The sequence below is a fragment of the Myotis daubentonii genome, chromosome 3, assembly GCF_963259705.1.
Source record: "Myotis daubentonii chromosome 3, mMyoDau2.1, whole genome shotgun sequence".
Lineage (NCBI taxonomy): Eukaryota > Metazoa > Chordata > Mammalia > Chiroptera > Vespertilionidae > Myotis > Myotis daubentonii.
The window spans coordinates 182,706,335-182,726,952 of NC_081842.1; the positions used below are offsets into that span (position 1 = coordinate 182,706,335).

General features: G+C 48.9%; 1 protein-coding gene across 6 annotated transcripts in view; it reads left to right on the forward strand.

Moving 5' to 3' along the window:
• The first annotated feature begins 1,817 nt into the window (after positions 1 to 1,817).
• Positions 1,818 to 20,618, forward strand: part of GLIS1 (GLIS family zinc finger 1) — a 228,701-nt gene continuing 209,900 nt past the window's right edge. For 3 of the 6 annotated variants that reach the window (XM_059689516.1, XM_059689517.1, XM_059689518.1), the window contains exons 1-2: positions 1,818 to 1,906; positions 2,817 to 3,102. In XM_059689516.1, coding sequence (XP_059545499.1) covers positions 2,856 to 3,102 — 247 coding nt within the window. In that variant the 5' untranslated portion in view covers positions 1,818 to 1,906; positions 2,817 to 2,855. Of the gene's footprint in view, positions 1,907 to 2,816; positions 3,103 to 5,647; positions 6,068 to 6,132; positions 6,352 to 20,618 lie in introns of those variants that run through there. The other 3 variants (XM_059689521.1, XM_059689520.1, XM_059689519.1) reach the window with 3 other exon arrangements.

Consider the following 20,618-nt stretch of genomic DNA (forward strand, 5'->3'; position numbering starts at 1 on the left):
ATTGGTAAACTACTCTTGCTCCTTTCCTTCCCTCCCCCTCCTGCCATACAAGTAGAAACTCTAAATCCCTAGACAGAGACAAGATCTTTGAGATGCCCTATGCAGGCCTTGGCCTGTGAATAATGGGTGTGGTTGGTTAATATCTTGCACCTTGTAGACTGGATGGTATAGGAGGAAGAACACTGGACTGGGAGTTGGGAAGCCTGGATTCTGTGCCAGCTCGGCCATACCCACCATACTGCTGTAGGCCAGTCACATCCTCTCTCTGCCGCATGTGGGGTGGGTCTAACTCAATCTCCAAGGTCCTTTCCACCATTATTGCTCTCTAAATGTCAGATGCTATATTTAATCACTTATAGGAAATCAGATTTTAAAAGCCTGTGATTCTAAAATCCTGGTTTTTGACGGTTCCGGGGATGCGGTTTAAGGCATATCACTGTGCAGAATCCTGTCTTGTGACACCTCACCATATGATTTTTCAATCTGAGACCAAGGCCAAAGAGTGTGAAGCCAGACAGGACCCTTAGCGCCTCCCAAATCACCTGCACGCAGGGCAGGAGGCCAGCCCAGATGAAAGGCAGGGCCCTCCCCGGGGCCTGGCGGGATCCCCCAGCAGCCTCGGCAGGTTCGCTGCGCCCGGATGAGTAACCCGGGTTTGCACGCGGAGCAGAGAAGGGAGCTGAGCCGCTGCTCCCGGCGCCCTGGACCTTGTTCTGGGTCCAGTGTTCTCTCTGCACATCGGGCCGGGGTCTCCGAGACACGGCTGTCTGTGCGGGGAGCCACGCAGGGGCCCGGGTCCAGGCTCCGGAGGAACGGAGACGCTGACGAGCGGGTCTCACCCCCAGGGCTGTCCGCTCCTGGGAACTCGCAGACATCTCAGCGCGGGAGCCCCACCCCGGGCAGAGGCACGGGTTCACTTGGAATATTTTCTCATCTGCTCTTGCTTGGTTGCCTTTTATTCTTGGAGTCCGAGCCCCTCTCGCCCGGCTCTTCCACGTGAAAGACACCACACACCCAGGAACGTCCGGAGAGTGACCCGAGAGCCCTGGGTTAGGGTCCCGGCTGCCTCGAACTCGCTGAGGATCTGTGTGAGCGCTCAAGGGAGCGCACTGCGTGCTCAAGGCAACTTTTTTAAAAAATATATTTTATTGATTTTTTTTTTCAGAGAGGAAGGGAGAGGGATAGAGAGTTAGAAACATCGATGAGAGAGAAACATCGATCAGCTGCCTCCTGCACACCCCCCACTGGGGATGTGCCCACAACCAAGGCACACGCCCTTGACCAGAATCAACCCGGGACCCTTGAGTCCGCAGGCCGACGCTCTATCCACTGAGCCAAACTGGTCAAGGCTCAAGGCAACTTTTAAAGCACTTTCACGTCGATCTCCTCCCTTCAGCAGGGCTCACCCTTCCCATGTGCGCGGAAGAAAACTGACCAGGGACAGGGGAAGGGTCCTGCCCCAGCCGCCGGGAGAGAGCGGGACATCGCCGGGGCGAGCGGTTCTACTGACGCCCAATCTCCCCGCCGCCCAGGCCGCGCCGGTCCCCACCGCAGAGCCCGGCCTCTGTCCCCGCGGCACCGCCCCCCGGCCCGGCCCGGCCCGGCCCGCTCTTCGGCTGGAAGGCGGCTGGCAGCGCAGGACTCCGGCGGCTCCGGCCTGTCAAACCTTCCGCCAGCCCCGCCCAGGCCCCCCAGCCGGGGAGGCCCCGCCCCCGCCCCGCGATTGGCCGCGGCGGGGCGGCCTAGCGAGCCAGTGGCCGGACGGGCTGTCGGGCAGGCCTTGGCCCCGCCCCCACGGGGGTGCCGCCCCACAGGACGCCGGGGCCGCGGCGGCTGCTGCGGGGGCCGCGGCGCCAGTGGAGGCACGGCGAGCGGTGCGCCCCGACAGCTGCGGCGGCCGTGCGAGGTGAGAGGGGGCGCGGCCCGGCGCGGGGAGGGGCCGGTACGGGCCGGAGATACGGGGGTGCTCTTCCAGCGACGCTCACGTCTGAAGAACTTCGGGATAGCGTGGGGAGCCCCCGGGGGAAGGAGAGGTGGGGTCCCAGGCCCTCTTACCGGGAGGGTGATGGAGGGGCGGAGGCGCTGTGGAGAGGGACCCGGCGTGCGTGCGGGTGCGGGTGGGAGACCTGCGGCTGCGGGGTGGCCGAGTGTCTGTGAGGGTGAGTGAGAGAGCGGTGTGCGTGGTGAGCGGTGTCCCCGTGTGCGTTTGCGGGGTGTGTGGTGCGCGTGGGGTGGGGGGGAGCGAGTGCCTGGTGTTACTGCCTCTGCGGGTCCGTGAGCGCTGCCGGCTCCGTTTCCGGCTGCGCGTGGGAGTGGGTTCGCCTCGCGGGAGGGAGCGGCCGGCGCGGCTCAGGTGGCCGTGGGCGAATCTCTGCCCCCGGGACCGGCGGTGCGCAGAGCGCGACTGGTGCGCATCCCTGTCCCGGAACCCCGGAGCCGGCGCCGCCCGGGAATCCTCACCCCGCCCACCCCGTCTCACGGGGACGCCGCCCAGGCGCTCTCCCGCCCAGGCCTCAGTTTCCCCAGGCCCCGGAGCAGGGCTGGCTTCGGGGGAGGCGGGTTTGGGTGGGAGGGTGGAGGGCTCCGGAGGAGGCGCCGAGGCGGCGCGCAGCGGGGACGCCCGGCGCCCGGGGAGGAAAGTGCGAGCCGCTCGGGACCGCCCGGGGTCAGGTGGGCTGGTCAGGGCAGGGGCAGGGTGCTGTGGCCGCCCGCGGGGGAGCGAGGGGTAAACCGAGGCGGGCGAGCCGCCCAGTCTCGCCCCGGCGGCGACGGGAGCCGCCCTTCATGCTAACGCTCCCGCGGTCTCCTCTCCGCAGGAGCCGGCGCGACCCCCGTCTGCGCCCCGCCCCGGCGCCATGCACTGCGAGGTGGCCGAGGCGCACTCCGACCGGAGGCCGAAGGAGGCCCCGGGCTCCGGCCGCGGGCCCGCAGGCCTCAGCGCGCACATGGCCTTCAGGGTTGCCGTGGGCGGTGGCTGCTGCGGGGATGGGGACCCTCGTGAGCTGCTGCCCCGGCTGTCGGCGCCCCCGCTTCGAGCCCACGACCTCCTCCGGCCCCGGAGCCCCCGGGACTACGGTGCATCCAAGGCCGCCGTGGGGAAGGGTAAGTGCGGCCCTGCCAACGCGCGGCCCGGAGCCCGCAGCCTGTGCAGGAATCCTCCGGAGAGCTCGAGAGCTCGGTGGGACTTCCCGGAGGTCACCGTGTCCTCTCCAGTTGTTCGGTATTAGCTGGTCATCCTAAAGCGGTGCCTGGTTAAGCAGCATCTAATTTAAGCTAAATAAGCTTATTTGAGGGACGTGTGCCTCGTAAGGTCAGATTACATAATTTTGCTTATGTTTCTGATAAAAGTGTGAAACTTGTCAAAAATCTTACTATAAATTGGGGTGAGTAGCTACTAGAGTCAGTCTCTCTCTCTGTCTCTCTTTCTCTCTTTCTCTCTGTCTCTCTGCTAGTTAAAGGCATATTTTCAACTATTCCAATCTCCCTAGATAGCAGAAACCAGAGGCCAGCCAGACCCCTCCCCTCTTGGGACCCTCAGTTTCCCCATCTGTCAAGGAAGGAATTAATTACACCAGATGATTTCTGGATTCCTGATGGAAAGTTTCATGATCTATAGATACAGCCTGAGTCAAGTTCTGACTTGAAAAATGGCTTTTCTGTACCCGATGCATCAGAAGCACAGTCTTTGGTAAAAAGTTGCTTCGCAATACTCTCCCTCTCCCCAGCGAGGCCAGTGGGTTTAAGGTACAGGCCCCAGTACAGTTTATGGGCTCAAAGTCAGTGATGATGCCAGGATTCTCATGAACATGTTCTCATCACAGTTAATTATTATTGAGCCATTATTTATAAGTTTCATGCTGACAGATAATTAACCAGAAATTGGGGGGAACTGTTAAGGCAATGTGCCCCCCACCCCCCACCTCCTCCCCCCTGGAGAAGAAAGCAAGGCTTTGGGCTTTCATTGTTTTAGCATTTGGGACCCCTTGGTTCTTTCCAGGTGATTCTCAAGGAAGACAGAAACAGCTTATTTTATCACTCCTTTAGCAGCGCCCCGGCAACTTGGAAAAGGTAGGGCAGCTTACTTGAGAGAGGAGACCTCCTGCTGGGTAAAAAAGACCCAGCTCCCCAGTTCAGGGACTGGAAAGGTGAAAAAGACATACACAGTGCTTTTTCTTCTTGATGGAAACACCTGACTTTGTAGGAGAACGCTATTTCTTACTGTTTTAGATGTTAGTGTACTTTCCCAGAGACAGAGATCACACCTGAGAGGAAAGATACAGAAAAACCACCTTTAGAGCATTTTTGCTGGACGACACACACGAGGTTCTCTCATACTAGAGAGAGGGGCGTCCTGAGGTTCTCTCATACTAGAGAGAGAGGCGTCCTGAGGTTCTCTCATACTAGAGAGAGAGGCGTGCTGTGCAGCAGGACGGGAGTAACGTTTGCTGGCCTGAGCCTCCTGGCTTGCCCCCCTCCATGCACAATCTTCCCTTAAACAGATACCCTCTTACAACGTTTGGGATTTTAAACTATCAGAGTGATCATCTGAAGACGGAGTCTCCGCAGACCTAGTGAATGCCTATCAAACATAGCCTTTGTTCCTTTCATCTAGATGCGTTGCGTACTGATCTTACACTTCCATTCTCCAAAACCCAGTTATTTTTATGCATACACCCCCCCCCAGGCCTAAATGATGAGATCTTTAAGTTAGGATTGTATTTGGAAAGTGTAGGAGAGGATAAAGGCCTAGGAGGAAGAACCACTTTCTTTGTGCCATATAAGATGATCTTTCTGGTTATGCATTTTGTAAGAGGCTTCTAAACTGTTTTCTTCAGTCTCTGGCCAGCCTGGTAGGGTGGGATTTATCACCCCCATTTGAAAGATGAAGACATGGAGGACTGAGGGTGGGGGACGCATCTTGAGGGAAAAAGCTACCCAGCAGGTCTAGCTGGGGTTCTCTGGCCAACCCAGTGCTCATGGACCTGGGCTTGAAGAGATTTCTAGAAGTGTCTGACCCAGCCTCTGTCCCAGCCTCTTCCTCAAAATGGGCCTGAGAGAAAACCAGAGCGTCGGCAGCTCTCTTCGTGTGCCGTAGGAAACGGCGCCCGGACACTGCCCCATTCCCACCAAAACATCCCCCAGACCACGCAACCCTTTGAATGTTTGGTGTTTAGTTCCAAGCCTGGGGCTTATTGGAAACAGACAGATAGAAATACCAATAGGAAAATATTTATTGACTGTGCTGGGAATTGTGAGACCTTGCCACGGGTGATCGGTGGCGCCTTGGGGGCAGTGATTTTGCTCTCTGAGCCTTAGTTTCCTCGTCTGTAACTCTAGCGGGAGACTTCCTTTGAAAGACTGAGGAGAGCATTAGTGAGAGTGTGAAAGGGCTGCCTCCGTGCCTGGTTGGCTGGGGGATTTATTCTTGTAATGTATTTAATGTTCTCCACCTCTGGTTTTTTATTTGCGCGACAGGTCATAATGCTTACCTCCCAGGGTAAATGAGACAATGGTTGCAAGAATGCTTTATAAAAAAGGTGGGAGGGGTTTCTTTTATTAATTCATGCAGGGCACCAAGCGGGAGTCAGTGATACTTGAGGTAACGGAGACGGTGAAGAGGGAGGAAGGTCTGATTTTTAAAACGTTGAATGTGATGAGCCAGAGGTGTGCTAGCCAGAGGAAGCTGAGAGGAGCCAGGCTTCAGGTCTTTAGTGGCCACGACTGCCCAGTGACCGGAGAGAAGACAGTATTGCTTGGTCTGGAATCAGGTTTCAGATGATCTGCCTTCTGCCTTGGACAGACCCTAAGCCGAGGAAGGGAGCGTATCCGTCAATGTTGAGGTCCTCTGCGTTTCCAGGTCTCTAGTCAGGAGGCGCCGGGGATGGTGCGACGTCATGGACTAACATTATCATCATTTACAATAAGAATCACGATCTGTTTATGGCAGAGTCCCGTTTATCCAGATTCCAAACAGCTGGAAAGGCCAAATTACCAGATGCTGTGTTTTTCTTTTTTTATTATTAAACACCCGACACTCTGCTTTTGGAGGTCCTGACAAGGAAAGAAGGTAAACATCTGGGCTTTAAGGAGGCGGTCAGCTTTGTGGCGATGGCCTGATGACTCTCGGTCCCGTGCACTGAGCTTTAAGGTTTCAGTGTGTGTTCCCGCACACTCTCTCATCTGCCCTCACGCCAGCTGTGCTCTGCCTACCTTGTGGGCTGTTCCGGGGGAGCAGACGGAGAAGTGCTTCCCAGGCGGTAGAGTGCCGGCAGATACTGGCTCTGATTACTGTGGTCCCCGTTTTATAGATGAAGACCCTCAGGTTCTAGGATGTGCTCAAAGCTACAGACAGTGAGTGGCATTTTTTAAGGGTTCCTGTTTCCAATATTTGTTTCTGTTTCTACAGCTTGTACCTTCTACATGCGTGTGTTGTCGGTCGAGAGCTGGTGTTCACTACATGCTCCAGATTGTTCCCAGAGAATTTAAAATATTTTGCTTTTGGTATTTTTAGAAATTGGTAACTAGTATCGATGTCATCGTTAGAAAGCGTCTTAGTTTACCAGATAATTCTGTTTGTCCAGAGTTGCTCTTCCCAGACCAACACCAGATAATTCACAGAGACTCTGGGTCCTTTTCATCATGTACTGAGGCTAGACAGGTCCTAGCAATAAAAGGGGGCTGGTGATCATGACACATGTGGGCTCTGCCGTTAGTGAACAGCCGTCATAACGTGACTGTAAATGCCAAAAAGAAGTCAATCTTTTTCTTTCCTTCCTTTCTTTTTTTAAAAGCTAGAACACACACACACACACACACACACACACACACACACACACACATTTTTAAAGGAAAACTAAAAAGGAAAGCAATTATAGGTTGTGTGCATGGATGTTAGGGGCTGCCGGTGGTGGAGAGTAAGCATGATGGTTTTGGTGGTGTTACCTGGTAGAGTTTCTTCATCTGAATCAGAAGCCACCCTGATCTGATGTTCTGGGAAAGCCGTGGAGGGGCTAGCACATTCGTAGCAGAAAGGTATGAGTTATTTTGAAAGCATTTACCCCCTCCGGCTCTGGTGGGCAATTTGCTTGCATTTCATCCATTTTAAAGTGCTGGTCCTGTGATCCGGAAATAATCAGATCCAAATTTTTTTCAGTGCTTGAGATTTCAAATAAGGGGGAGAAAAACCTGCTGGCCAAATGTCAGGCTCAGTGAGACAAAGAGAAACATGTATATGTGTGGCTAGGCAGACGAGATAGGAACGTGTTGCGGTCTACAGTCGTAACAGTTACATATCCAACAAATCGTTTGTAGACATACAGTGGAAATATAATTCCCAAAGATTTCCTAAGAATCTTGTTTGGCTACAATTTCTCTCCACTTCTTGCCTTTTTAGCTCTTTAGAAGCTAAGACTTGGTGTACAAAATAGAAGGGGGAGTATCCTATGAGATCGTGACTTAATTTTTGTTGTTTCTGAGGTCTCAGGGCGGTCCCTCTTAGCTGTGGAAACCTATTGATAGGCTGTGTTGCTCTGTCTGTGATTAAAAAACAAGCTTCTTGTCCTGGCCGAGTGGCTCGGTTGGTGGGAGTGTTGTCCTATACACCAAAAATGTTTCCAGTTCAGTTCCCAGTCAGGAAACATATCTAGGTTTCGGGTTCAGTTCCCAGTTGGGGTGCATATGGGAGGCAAATGATTGATGTTTTTCTCTCACGTTGCTGTTTCTCTCCCTCTCTAAAGTCAATAAAAACATACCCCCGGGTGAGGTTTAAAAAAACAACAACAACACCCATAAGTTTCTTTATACATCCGAGGTTTCCCTCCACACTTCTACTCCTGAAAAAAAAAAAAAAAAAACCAAAACCCACCCCATCTTTGAGTTATTCAGCTCCCTGCGTAAGTTTTGCGTGAGAAGCTAAGTGAGCCAGCGCACTTATTTTTACAGTGCGTTAAAATCCCATTACAGGCATAAGTGCACAATGAATCATTTAAAAAAATATATTCTTATGTTCTTTGTTCTGAATGTTGCATAATTATCATCATTTTCTTCAGTTTTATTTTGTGGAGTTTGGCCAGCATCCGAGAAAAGGGGAGAAACCAAAGTTTGGAATAGGGTTTGTCATCCCTTTTTGGATAGGATTAGGGAAAAAAACAACAAGCAAATACCAACTTTATTTATAAGTTGACCAGTGACTCTTGCTAACTGTGGCTTTTGCGTAGAGAGGGTAATTTCCCTTCTTTCTCTCCATTTTCTTGGAAAAGAATTCCCTGTATCGAAGCCCATATGATGTATTCCAGCCATCTCACCTTATTTATATAGATCGTTAATTTCAAGGTTAAGCTGTAATGTGGTTTGCTAATTATTTTTCCTGCTATAGATTTCAGGTGCAGTTAGTTTGGGCCTAGAGAGGTGTGCTGTTTCTTTTGGTGGGGGGTAGCTTATTTTTGTGTTTAAAGAAACAAAGACACTTAGCGCAGGGGGGAGAAGGAATGAAACAAGCTCTGCAGTGGGCTTGAAACATTCAACTGCCTTATGCAAAGAGCACAGGGGAGTCCCACGGCCAAGAAGAAGAGCACACTCTGGAATACTTGTGCTGCTCGCCTGCACTGTGCTCATGGTCCTAGCAGTTTAAGAACGGACTTCTTGTTTATCAACAGCCGCTGCCCAAATTAATAGTTTACAATGAGAAAAATGCTTCAGCATTAGAAGCAAAGTCCGGGACTGATAGCTGAGTTACTGAGTAAGAAAAGAAAAGAAAAGAAAAGAAACGGGAAAAAAAAAGGAGGGGGGGGGGATGTTTTGTGGCTGCTTTGGTCTCCCAGAGTCTTATTTATAAAAAACTGAAAGAAAACAGAGGCTTGGGATGGGGAGGGGGTGGAGAGGATACAGCCCTAACCCAATGGTCTTATAGTTTCAAGTCATTTAAAGCATCTGTTTTTTTCTTTCCTCTGTCTTCCCCTAAACTCCAAAGGGTTATTCCTTCAGAAGGTTTCCGGCGGGTCGAGGCGGATTGTATTAGCATTACGAGCTGTGTTTTTAAAGTCAGCATTTGAGTCAGATGCACTGAGAGGAGACCTTCAGCCTGCTAACTGAATAATGCATTTCCTGTATGGCCTGAATTTATTTGGTGGTTATGGTTGGGCCCGTCTGGAGCAAACACACGCGCCATTGTACAGCCTCAGTGCATGCGGGCCATGCCCGTCGCTTTGAGCCTCTGTTGCAGCATCTGTAAAATGGGAAGCAGTTTGTTGGGATGATCCAGAGTCCTTCTTGCTCCGATGCTCTGGGATTCCACAGGAACTGGGCTGGGAAGGTTGGTAAGGATCTAGGGTGTGGACACAGGCCACCTTTGTCTCAGGCCAGGTTACAGAATTGGCCTCTCCTTGGAACTCTTGACTCCTAAAGCGGACCACAGAAGGAACAGGAAGGGGGAGGTCAACTAACCTTCATTGAGTACCTCCTCTGTGCCAGGCCAGATACTTTACAGCTGTGATTGATTTAATAACGACCCTAGGAGGACAGAAGGCCGTATTGTAATTTTATAGGTGGGGGAACTGAGGCTTGGAAAGGTTAAGTGATTTGTCCTAATAACGAGTTACTATTTCATTCACAGCGACGCCCTGCTGTGTAAGCAGTAAGTAGCAGAGCTTGGGATTTGAACCCAGCTCTGTCTGACAGCAAAGCCAGTATTTCCCCCCTCAAAGCATAGTGCTCTCAAGGGCAGCCTGTAAAATCCAAGCAGTGGCACGACGTTGCTGTGGCTGAAGAGCGTGCCCTGAAGTCTGGGGAAAGGTAGCAGAAGGCTGCAGGCTGGTCCAGCCAAGCCTTCCCTGGAGTGGCACTTCGTGAGCCTCAGGTGACAGGACCAGGTGTGACTTTCAGGGGAAACTCTCTACCTCCCTTAGAGCTCTCCCCACTGCCCTGCTGGCAGAAATGTGGGAAGGGCAGTGGCTCCCAGTTGTGACATGGGGAAGTCCTCTCCCACACTATGGAGGGGCCCCTGGAGCGCTCCTTCTCAGAAGCAGAGGCCTGACCAACCTAGACCCTTCCCGACCCTCTAGTCCCTGTGTGAGTCTTTCACACAGTTTGGGAGGTTCCTGGCCATCTCTCTTCAACTGCTCCTGAAGACAACTGTTTGAAGAGAAATTCTCGTGATCCCCACCACACTTGGCGTGCAGAGTGCATGCTTCACTGGGCATGGTTGCTCGAGATCTATTTAATAACCTCGTATTAAACGCTTGGTGGGATGAAGAAGGCCTGGGAGGGAGAACAGGCCAGAGATCAGAGTGAACTTGAGAGTTTGTGGGCAATGGGTCTTTTGTGTCAAATGATGAATGAGCCAAATGACCCCCTTTGGAAGGAAAAGGTGCCCCTTCTGGTTTGTATTTGTGGCCTTGCATGGTAAGTGCATTCAGGAGAACGTGTATATGGACGACGTTCTCAAGGAATCATACTCTTCTGAAGGTGAAGTTGCAGGAGTCCTTATTGCCCAGGGCTCCTCTGCCTTGGATGTGAGGCTGGGCCTGAAAGGAGAATAATATGTATCAACGCAATGTTCCTGGTTGCATCGTGGCCCAGCCTCTTCCCATTTGTCTCCTTTTGGCAACAAGATTACTCTTTCAGATATTGTTGCTTTGTTTTTGAATAACAGGTTTGATGGAAAAACAAGGCTTTAGCAAGAAACCAGGGAGCATTCTAAACCCGACTTAAAAAATACAGATCCCATTTGCTGTTTTAAGCTCTCTGGAGCGCTGCAGATTGGGTTTGTTTTGGAACGTCGCTGGACTATATGAATTACTTCTCTGAGGCTTGGGTATTTAATACCTAGTAGAAGTTTGTGTAAGAGTCGATGATGTATTTTGCCGACTTTCCAACCCTGTAAATAAATTACACGTGCCGGCAGAGGCTGCCAGCCAGGCTCCACTGTGTCAAATGAAGCTTAATTTTTATCCCAAACCACTTAATACTTTTGTCCCAGCAAGTAGAGAACGTTACGGGGTTCTGCCTGGCAGCGGGCCGTTCCAAGACACAGACGGCTTCGCGTACTGTGAACTGGCCTCGGTGGATTCACCGATCTTGACACAGTTTCCAGTGGTTAAGTAGCCTTAGCGCTCTCAAGTCCAACCCTCCAGGCAGAGAATGATAATATAATTTTAAGTGTATCGTAAAAATGAAACTCAATCGCTTCCACTCCCCAAACCTGTCTCACTCCCCTTCTTCCCCTGAGAAATCGGCTGTAATAATTGTGTATTTAATCTCAAGGCCGCCTGTGCGTTTCATCTTATTTGAGTGCAAAGCCCAGGTAATAACGCTGGCATTTCCAGTGTGAAACAAAATAGGGTTTCTAATGTGGAGAACACTATTAAATATTTCATGCTTCAACCAAACGCAATTCTTTTTTCCTATAATAAGTTTAAATATTAATTCTCTGGAATGTCAGATGCCTAAAGCTAGGCATTTAGTGATCTGCAGTTTCAAGTATCTCGAAGAAGGTTTATGAAACAGGATATTTCTCTGGGAGGGATGAGTAGTGTGTTTCAGAGATATCTGAATTCAAGGCAGCATCTTCTGATTTACTTGTTAAAGGGAAAAGGTCATAAAATAAGTTGCTTTATGTGCTGAAGGATTAAGTGGCTTAGGCTGAAATAACAGCAGAGACTTTACTGTTTTCCCCCCGTTATATTTTAACAATGCTTTTTGAGGGAGGGAGTGGGTCATTTTCCCGCCGGCTTGTCTCCTCCCCCATCACCCCCAGCCCTCCCCCCTTCAGCCAGATGGCTTTAATTCTAACCAAATCCCACGCTGAGGCCAAATGATTGATCAAACAGTCATTTGTACTTACGTAGCGCTCTTTGTGAGAATATCTCTGCATTGGAGCTTCTCGCCGGGCTAGACTCCTCTTCGGGCCTTCAGATGGTTGATTTCCAGCAGATCCAGGGGCTTGAGGGCTAGGTGGAGAACAAATGTTCAAGACCTTCAATCCTAGGAACTCCTTGCTTAAAACCTTTCTGTTACTTCCACTGCCTGACAGCAGGGCTATTCAAGTTTTCTAAATATAGGGACAAAAGTATTTCCCCTGTCCATATGATAGTATTTGTGTGTTTTTAAAAAAGTTATTCTTTTTTTAAATTAAATTTATTGAGGTGATATTGGTTATGTTTTCAGTATCTGTTGATGGAAAAATATCTAATGAGGTTACTAGTTTTAAGAGCTCTTTGAAAAAGATTTATTTTTTTAAAAAATATTTTTATTTATTTCAGAGAGGAAGAGAGATATAGAAACATCAATGATGAGACTCATTTGTCAGCTGCCTCCTGCACGCCCCCTACTGGGGACAGAGCCCACCACCTGGGCATGTGCCCTTGACCGGAATTGAACCCGGGACCCTTCAGTCTGTAGGCGGACACTCTATCCACTGAGCCAAACCAGCAGGGAGAGATCTGTATTTTATCAACTGCTCTCATGTCTGTAGAGACACTGATTTGTTCCATAGACTCGGCGCATACTTTAACGCTCTCCTCTGAACTACATCTTGACTTGTAGATTGGCAAGCAACTGGCCAATGGGAAAATCCGAGTCTTTTTATCTGGCAGTCAAGGCTTTCCCCCAGTCCAGCTAATGCTTGGGTTGTTCTCAGGCAGCATCGGACATTTCCTTATGCAGCCCCAGAGCTGGAATTTTCTCTACTTGTCCTTTTGTTCTTCTCTTCTGTGAGCTGTGTTTTATTCATCTTTGTGCCTCCTAAAATCATTTTTAGGACAAGTTGGAAAATAAATAGTGAATATTCAAATATTCATCTTTGCATCCTTGTGTTCAGTATCAGGTCTGGCACAAAGTACACATGTGAGAAGTATATAGGGTGCTCAGTGAGGCTGTGGGTGTGGAATCAGGCCACTAGGTTCAAATTCTGGCTCCGGGAACTAACTTGGGGATCTTGGGCAAATTATTGAGCTCTCAGGATCTCAATATTCCTATCTGTAACATGGGAGTTTTAATAGTAGTGATCTCAAAGGACTGTTATGAGGATGAAATGAGTTAATACATGCACATATAAGCGCTTAAATGCAGATATTGGCACATGATAAAATGCTCAGTTAATGTTGGGGTTATTATTATTATTGTTATTGCTACCAAGTGTAAATATTCAGTAAACAAAACCCTTAGAAGGGTCTTCTTTCCCTTCCTTTCTACCAGACTGACTCCTACTTCTTTTTTTGTTAATCCTCACCCAAGGATATTTTTCCATTGATTTTTTGAGAGAGTGTAAGGGAAGGGGAAGACTTTGAGAGAAGACAGAGAGAGAAACATTGATGTGAGAGAGACACATCGATTGGTTACCTCCCGTATGCGCCCTGACCAGGACTGGGGATCAGTCCTGCAACCCAGGTACATGCCCTTGACCGGATCAAACCCCGGACCCTTCAGTCCGTGGGCTGACGCTCTATCCACTGAGCCAAACCTATTTATTCTTTAAGACCCAGCTCAAGGGCCACCTCCTCCCAGCAGCCTTTCCTTTCTTCCTAGGCTAGGTTATGCGGGAGCTCTGGCACCTACAACCCTTATCTGTCTTTCTGCTGTAGCGCTGGTCACTCTCTGTGGTGATTTCTATTTACTTAAGGGTCCTTGAGGACAAGGGCGGAGTCTCATTCTCCCTGCACTCCATGTGCCCAGTACAGGGCCTGGATCAGAGTGGGTGTTCAGGAAAGTTGGGGACCTAGTTCCTGCCCTTAAGGAACATGTAGCCTGCGAAGGAGGAGCCGAGTGTTAAGTTATTTTTCCACAAGGTTGAACACATGGTAAGTTCTCAGTATATATGAGATTCCAGTAAATGCACAATGACTTTTCACATGTAGACAGCGGTCATATTCTCTTTCTAGCATCATCTTGGGGCTCTACATAATGAGGTCTGACTCTCATTTGCAAGGTGATATTGGACAAGTCTTCTCACCTATCTGGGCTTCCTTCCCCCTTCACCTCCCCTTCCTCTCCCCCTCTCCCCACCCCTCCCCTTCCCCTTTCCTTTTCCCTTTTTTGAAGAGTTGACTTCAGTGATTACAGACCCTTCTTGGTTGCAAGCTTTCAGAGCTACCAGACCAGGCCAGGTGGAGGAGCTAGGGACCCGATGGCTGTCCTAGCGTGACTGGCCCAGGACGGTAGGCACTCTCTACTGAGCACCAGCCCTCTCTTCTAGGCAAAGTCCCAGGCACTGTAAAATGTGTCTGTCTTGTGGTTTGAAGAGCAGCTATTGATGGAAGCCATTCTGACAGGAGTGAGGTGATAACCTCATTGTCGTTTTAATTTGCATCTCTCAGATGATTGGTGACTTTGAGCATTTTTTCATATGTCTCTTGGCCATCTGTATGTCTACTTTGGAGAAGTGTCTATTTAGGTCCTTTGCCCATTTTTTAATTGGATTGTTTGTCTTCCTTTTGTTAAGTTGTATGAGTTCCTTATATATTTTGGATATTAACCCTTTATCAGATGTATCATTGGCAAATATGTTTTCCCATGCAGTGGGCTCTCTTTTCACTTTGTTTTTTTAAAAAATTTATTTATTGATTAAGTTATTACATATGTGTCCTTACCCCCACATTATCCCCCATTCCCCCCTCTCATGCTCTCACCCCCCTGTTGTCTGTATCCATTGGTTAGGCCTATATGCTTGCATGTAAGTCCTTTGGTTAATCTCTCCCTCTTACCCCCACCCTCCCCTACCTTCCCTCTGAGGTTCGACAATGTTGATGGTTTCTTTTGCTGTGCAGAAACCTTTTATTTTGATGCAGTCCCATTTGTTTATTTTCTCCTTAGTTTCCTTTGCCCTAGGAGATATATTGGTAAACATATTGCTATGAGAGATGTCTAAGATTTTGTTGTCTATGGTTTTTTCTGTAGTTTCACTGCTTACATTTAGGTCTTTTATCCATTTTGACTTTATTCTTGGTTATAGCGTAAGTTGGTGGTCTAGTTCATTTTTTTGCATGTACCTGTCCCATTTTCCTAGCACCATTTATTGAAGAGCCTGTCAGAATGGCTATCATCAACAAATCAACAAATGACAAGTGTTGGCAAGGATGTGGAGAAAAGGGAACCCTAGTACATTGCTGGTGGGAATGCAAACTGATGCAGCCACTATGGAAAACAGTATAGAGTTTCTTAAAAAAATTAAAAATGGAACTCCCATTTGACCCAGTGATCCCATTTCTAAGAAACTTGAAACACCAATCGGAAAGAATATATATGCACCCCTATGTTCATAGCAGTGCAATTTATAATAGCTAAGATTTGGAAACAACCCAAGTGCCCATCAGCAGATGAGTGGATAAAAAACTGGTACATCTACACAGTGGAATACTACACAATGGTAACAAGAAGGAACTCTTATCATTTGCAGCAGCATGGATGAACCTGGAGAGTAAGATGCTAAGTGAAAATAAGCCAGTCAGAGAAAGATAAGTATCACACGATGCCACTCATATGTGGAATCTAATGAACAAAATAAACTGATGAACAAAATAGATTCAGAGACATAGAACCATGAACACAGATTGATAAATTTCAGAGGGAAGGTAGGGGTGGGGGGAGGGTGAGAGATTAACCATATATGCATAGCCCATGGACACAGACAATAGTGTGGTAAAGGCTTGGGAGGGGCGGGTGTGGGGAGGAGGGTGTCGGTGGGGAAAAAACAAAACAAAATGGACATCTGTAATACTTTCCACAATAAAGATTAAAAAAAAAAAAAAGAGCAGATATTGCCTGGCCAGTGTGGCTCAGTGATTGAGCATTGCCCTGTGAACCAGGAGGTCATGGCTCAATTCCCAGTCAGGTCACATGCCCTGGTTGTAGGCTCAATCCTCATACAGGAGGCAGCCAATCAATGATTCTCTCTCATCACTGATGTTTCTACCTCTCTCCCCCTTTCCTTTCCTCTCTGAAATCAATAAAAATATATTTTTAAAAAGAGCAGATATTGGTGGTTATAACATATCTGACCCAGATTTCTCTAAGATGAAGAAGATCCTTGGACCAAGTATTGGAACTTAGGAGCCAGCTCTCAGAAGCCCTGCTGGGGTGGAGTTGGAGGTACACTCTGGGTTTCTTTCACTCCAGGACAGCTTAGAGCCTCCAGAGGCATTGCATTGACCTCCCGGCCCCTCCCCAGGCACTGTTGTGGTTTGAGCTTTGTAAACGGTAAAGCTGCATCTACATCATTATTATCATTCAATCTCCCTTTTAACAGATGGGAAGACTAAGGTTCAGAGAGGCCATGTTACTTGGGTGAAGGTGGCCACATGGCTTTTGGAGTTAGAACCGGTTTCAGATCCCAGCTACACCACTTGCTGAACCTTGGGCAAGTTCATTGAATTTGAGCCCCGTTTTCACCCCTGGAGGAAATTCATAAAATGGAGGTAATTCCTATCTCATAGGGTTGATGTGGGGATTAAGATGAGAAGTCTGTAGAGCACCGAGCTCTGGCGCTAGCACATAGTAGGCATGCAACAAAGCTGAACTGTTGTTATTGGTCTTACTGAGTGCAGAGCTGGGACTAGGTCTCTAGGTCTGACTTCATCTGATGCCATTTCTCCTCTACACTTCAGTATCCTATTCTCTTACTCTGATTGGTTTCTTCTTCTTTTTTTAAAAAATATATTTCTTTATTGATTTCAGAGAGAAAGGGAGAAGGAGAGAGAGATAGAAACATCAATGATGAGAGAGAGAATCATTGATTGGCTGCCTCCTGCACACCCCCCACTGGGGATCGAGCCCGCAACCCAGGCACATGCCCTTGGCCGGAATCGAACCTGGGACCCTTCAGTCCGCAGGCCGACACTTTATCCCCTGAGCCAAGCCGGCTAGGGCGGTTTCTTCTTCTTTTTTTGGGGGGTGGGGTGGGGGGTATAATTAAAAAAAGTAGAACTTTGGAGTCAGAGAGACTGAGGTTCTAATCCCAGTGCTGGAGGACACAGATCTGACTGGCTGGTGTCCTGGCTCGACTTAGGGCTAGGGGGAAGTTAGGAGCTGTCCCTTGCGAGGTGGGTGTGAGCTGCCTCTGCACAACTCCCTGACAGGTTCCGGCTCTGGGGTCAGCAGGGCCCTCACTCAGCCTGTGGTGGCTCTGGTGTCCAGCAGGGGGGGCTGTTGGTGGTGCAGCTCAGACCCCCTTCTGTCCTTGATTTACTGGGTTGGGAGTTGCCTTCCAACTCTAATAATACCCAGCTGAATTACCTTGATGGGACCTCTAAATGTACGATGCCAGTACTGTTTTGCTTCCCACACCCCTATGTTGGCGGCCCTCTACAGTACTACAGTGGCTTCCATTGGTTGAAACTCGCACTGAGTAGAGATATCCCGTCAAGCCGTTTAATTCTTCCTACACTTATTCCTTGTGTGTGGGGGAGTATCATCACTCTCATTTTACAGATGAGAAAAACGGAGGCCCAGAGAGACTAAATAACTGCCTGAGGTTCTAGACTGAAAGGTGGGAGCTGTGGGCCTGTCTGACCCTAAGACCCTGCCTGCCCTTTCTCACCTCCTCTGCGGGCCTCTGCTGCCTTGGGTCCAATCTTACCCATTCATCATAGTTGAGAAACTTCCTCCTCTAGCCAGAATTACCATTTCCCTTCTTCATCTTCTGACTGTTCTTTGTCCCTTTTCTCTCACTGAACAGTCAGGCATTGGAGATGCGTGGCTCCATGTTTCCTCCCCGACGACACTCTGGAGTAGGGTCTGTGGTGAATGAATCTCTGACTGGCAGAGGGAGTGTGGGTCAGAGAACAGAATGAGCGCAGGACCCCCGGTCACAGTGCACTTCCTGGTTGGTTCCCCAAGCAGATTTTCAGGACAGCAACTTCAGAGCCTCAGTTTCCCATTTGTAAAGTGGTGCAAGCGATCCCTGCTCAGTCAGTTGTCAGGAGCATACAGGATGAAGTGTGGGAAAACGGGAAGGCTGCATCTGAATGTGGTGGCTGCTTGGTTCATTCATCAATACGTATTGAATGGCTGCTGTGTCCCAGATATTGGGTTGGGCCCTGGGACACTGTGATGGTTAACAGAGCCCTCATCTGCACGGAGCTCACAGTCTGCAAGGCAGGTGGATCCTGGGAGAGTGTTCACAGCTGGCTGAGTCCTTGGTTCTCCTCTGTGCAGCTTCACCACCTTATCACTTGGCTCACTGTCCTAAGCTGACGCCTGGGCTCCAGCCAGTCCAAGGCTCGTGACCGCGGACAATCTCACTGAGCCTTGTAAAATGGAAATATTTGCTAGCTAGCTCTCCTTGCAGGGCTAGTGAGAGAGTCATTGTGGTTGGGATGGGAAAGGGCTGACTGCTGGGTCTCTAGGGGGAGTGGAAACTGGGGTGTGTAGAGCAGCCCTCTGCAGGACCTGGTGGTGGAGCTGCGTGGGTTAGTCAGCCCTTTCCTTGCACCCGCTGCCAGTTCCTGATTGCTTAAGCTTTCCTCTTAGAGGGGATTCCTCTCTCCTTGTCTCTGGCAATACAGGCCAAGAGCTTTCCTTTTGCAGACTCTTCCGAGTCTCTCCCATCCCAGCCTCACACTCCTTCCTTTCCCCTCTTCCCAGACTTTCATTCCCTCAATGGCTCTGGCTGCTTATGCACACAGACTACAGCAGAGCTGTTTGCTAGGGATTCAGGAGACAAGTCAATTCCCATTGTGCGGTACTGGCCCAGTGGAGTGGGAGTGGGGCTCTGGGCTGTTAGGGGCCCTCTTCCTCTTCCTTCTCTTTCCCTCCCTCCCTCATTTTTAGTATCCTGCAGTGATTGTCTGTTGAGGACTGCAAGACACTGGAAAATGACTTTTTTAAAAATTGAGCATCCTATATAATAAAGAGCTAATATGCTAATTAGACTGGATGGTGGAACAACCTTCCGGAATTACCTTCTGGAATGACCTTTAGGAATGACCAGTGGGCAGGGGGCGGGGCCCAGGGGCCGCGAGGCAGCTGGGGCTGTGAGGGCCGAGGCATCCAGGGCTGCTAAGGCCTAACCTTGCACGAATTTCATGCATTGGGCCTCTAGTCTTGTTAATCCTATACTACCTTGTGATGTAAGTGTTCTTATAAAAGAACTTATAGCTATTAAAATTAAAATTAATTAATTCACAATACATAAATTAATTAAACGTTCAGTCCCTAAGTCATACTAGCCACATTTCAAGTGGACACATGTGGCCCAGTGGCTACCATATTGGACAGAGCAAATATGGAATATTTCCTTCATCACAGAAAGTTCGATTAGACAGCACTAGTCTAGAATATCATTCTTTAATTTATCAATTTGTTCAGTAAACATTTCCTGGAGCCCTATCATATACTCGGCTCTGTGCATGCTAGTCCCTGGAGAAGTAAGTGTAACCCAGGCCTGGCCTCTGCCTTAAGGAGCTTCCGGTCGAGAGGCAGATGGATGTACCAGCTTGGAGGTGGGGCCAGCATGTTGGTCACCAGGCCTGACTCCTGTTAGGGACGCAGACATGAGTCCTAGGGTCTGTCCTGCTCTCAGAGAGCCCACAGTCCAGCACTGATGGGAGAGGTCACAGCAGGCTTCCTTGAGAGGTGACATTTGAGTGGCTGGGACCTGGTGGGTGGGCTCTGCTGGTTCCCCAGGGCGCAGTCCAGGGAGGGCAGATGGTTCATGCAAGTGCCTCTCTGCATCGACATCACGCTCAGGGCTCCTGACAGTGCCCTGCACAACTTCTTAGACAGGAATGGGTTCCTGACTTCCAACAAAGCCCTTGGTCTCACTCCTGACCCTTCTTTGCAAGGTGGCTGATCCTTTAAAGATAATCTAATGTAATATAATAATCTTTCTTTTCCCTACTTATGTCACTGGTGCACACTTTTTGTAGAAAATTTTGGGAGTTATAGAAGCATATAAAGATGGAAATAGTATTTGCTCATATTTCACCCCCCAGTAATGACCGCCATTTACATTTTGGTATACTTCATTTCATTTATACTGTGTTAATATATTTTTTATATTATCAAGATCATTCTGAATATAAAGTCTTGTGTACTTATTTTTAAACTTAACATTCTAACATAATAAAATTTTCCATGTTATTAATATTCTTCGTAATCATTCAAAAATATATCACATTTTATGAAATTTGCTAAATTATTATTATTATTTTTTTTAAAATACATTTTATTGATTTTTTACAGAGAGGAAGGGAGAGAGATAGAGAGTTAGAAACATCGATGAGAGAGAAACATCGATCAGCTGCCTCCTGCACATCTCCCACTGGGGATGTGCCCGCAACCCAGGCACATGCCCTTGACCGGAATCGAACCTGGGACCCTTCAGTCCGCAGGCCGACGCTCTATCCACTGAGCCAAACCGGTTTCGGCTGCTAAATTATTTTGAATAGGTGATACATTAAAATGGTACAAAATTGAGCAGACGCAAAAAGCCTTCCTCTTCTCTTTTCCTCCAGTCCCCAGTTCTCATTGCCGGAGGCAACTAGTAATACTCATGTTTTTGTCTGGCCCCTCAGCGATTGTTTATGCTCACACACATAAGTATATATATGGCTTGTATGTGCATAATGCTTGGGCTTTTTCAGCCTTTCTCCTAGTGTAGATAATGCTGCAGTGACTACCATTGTGCA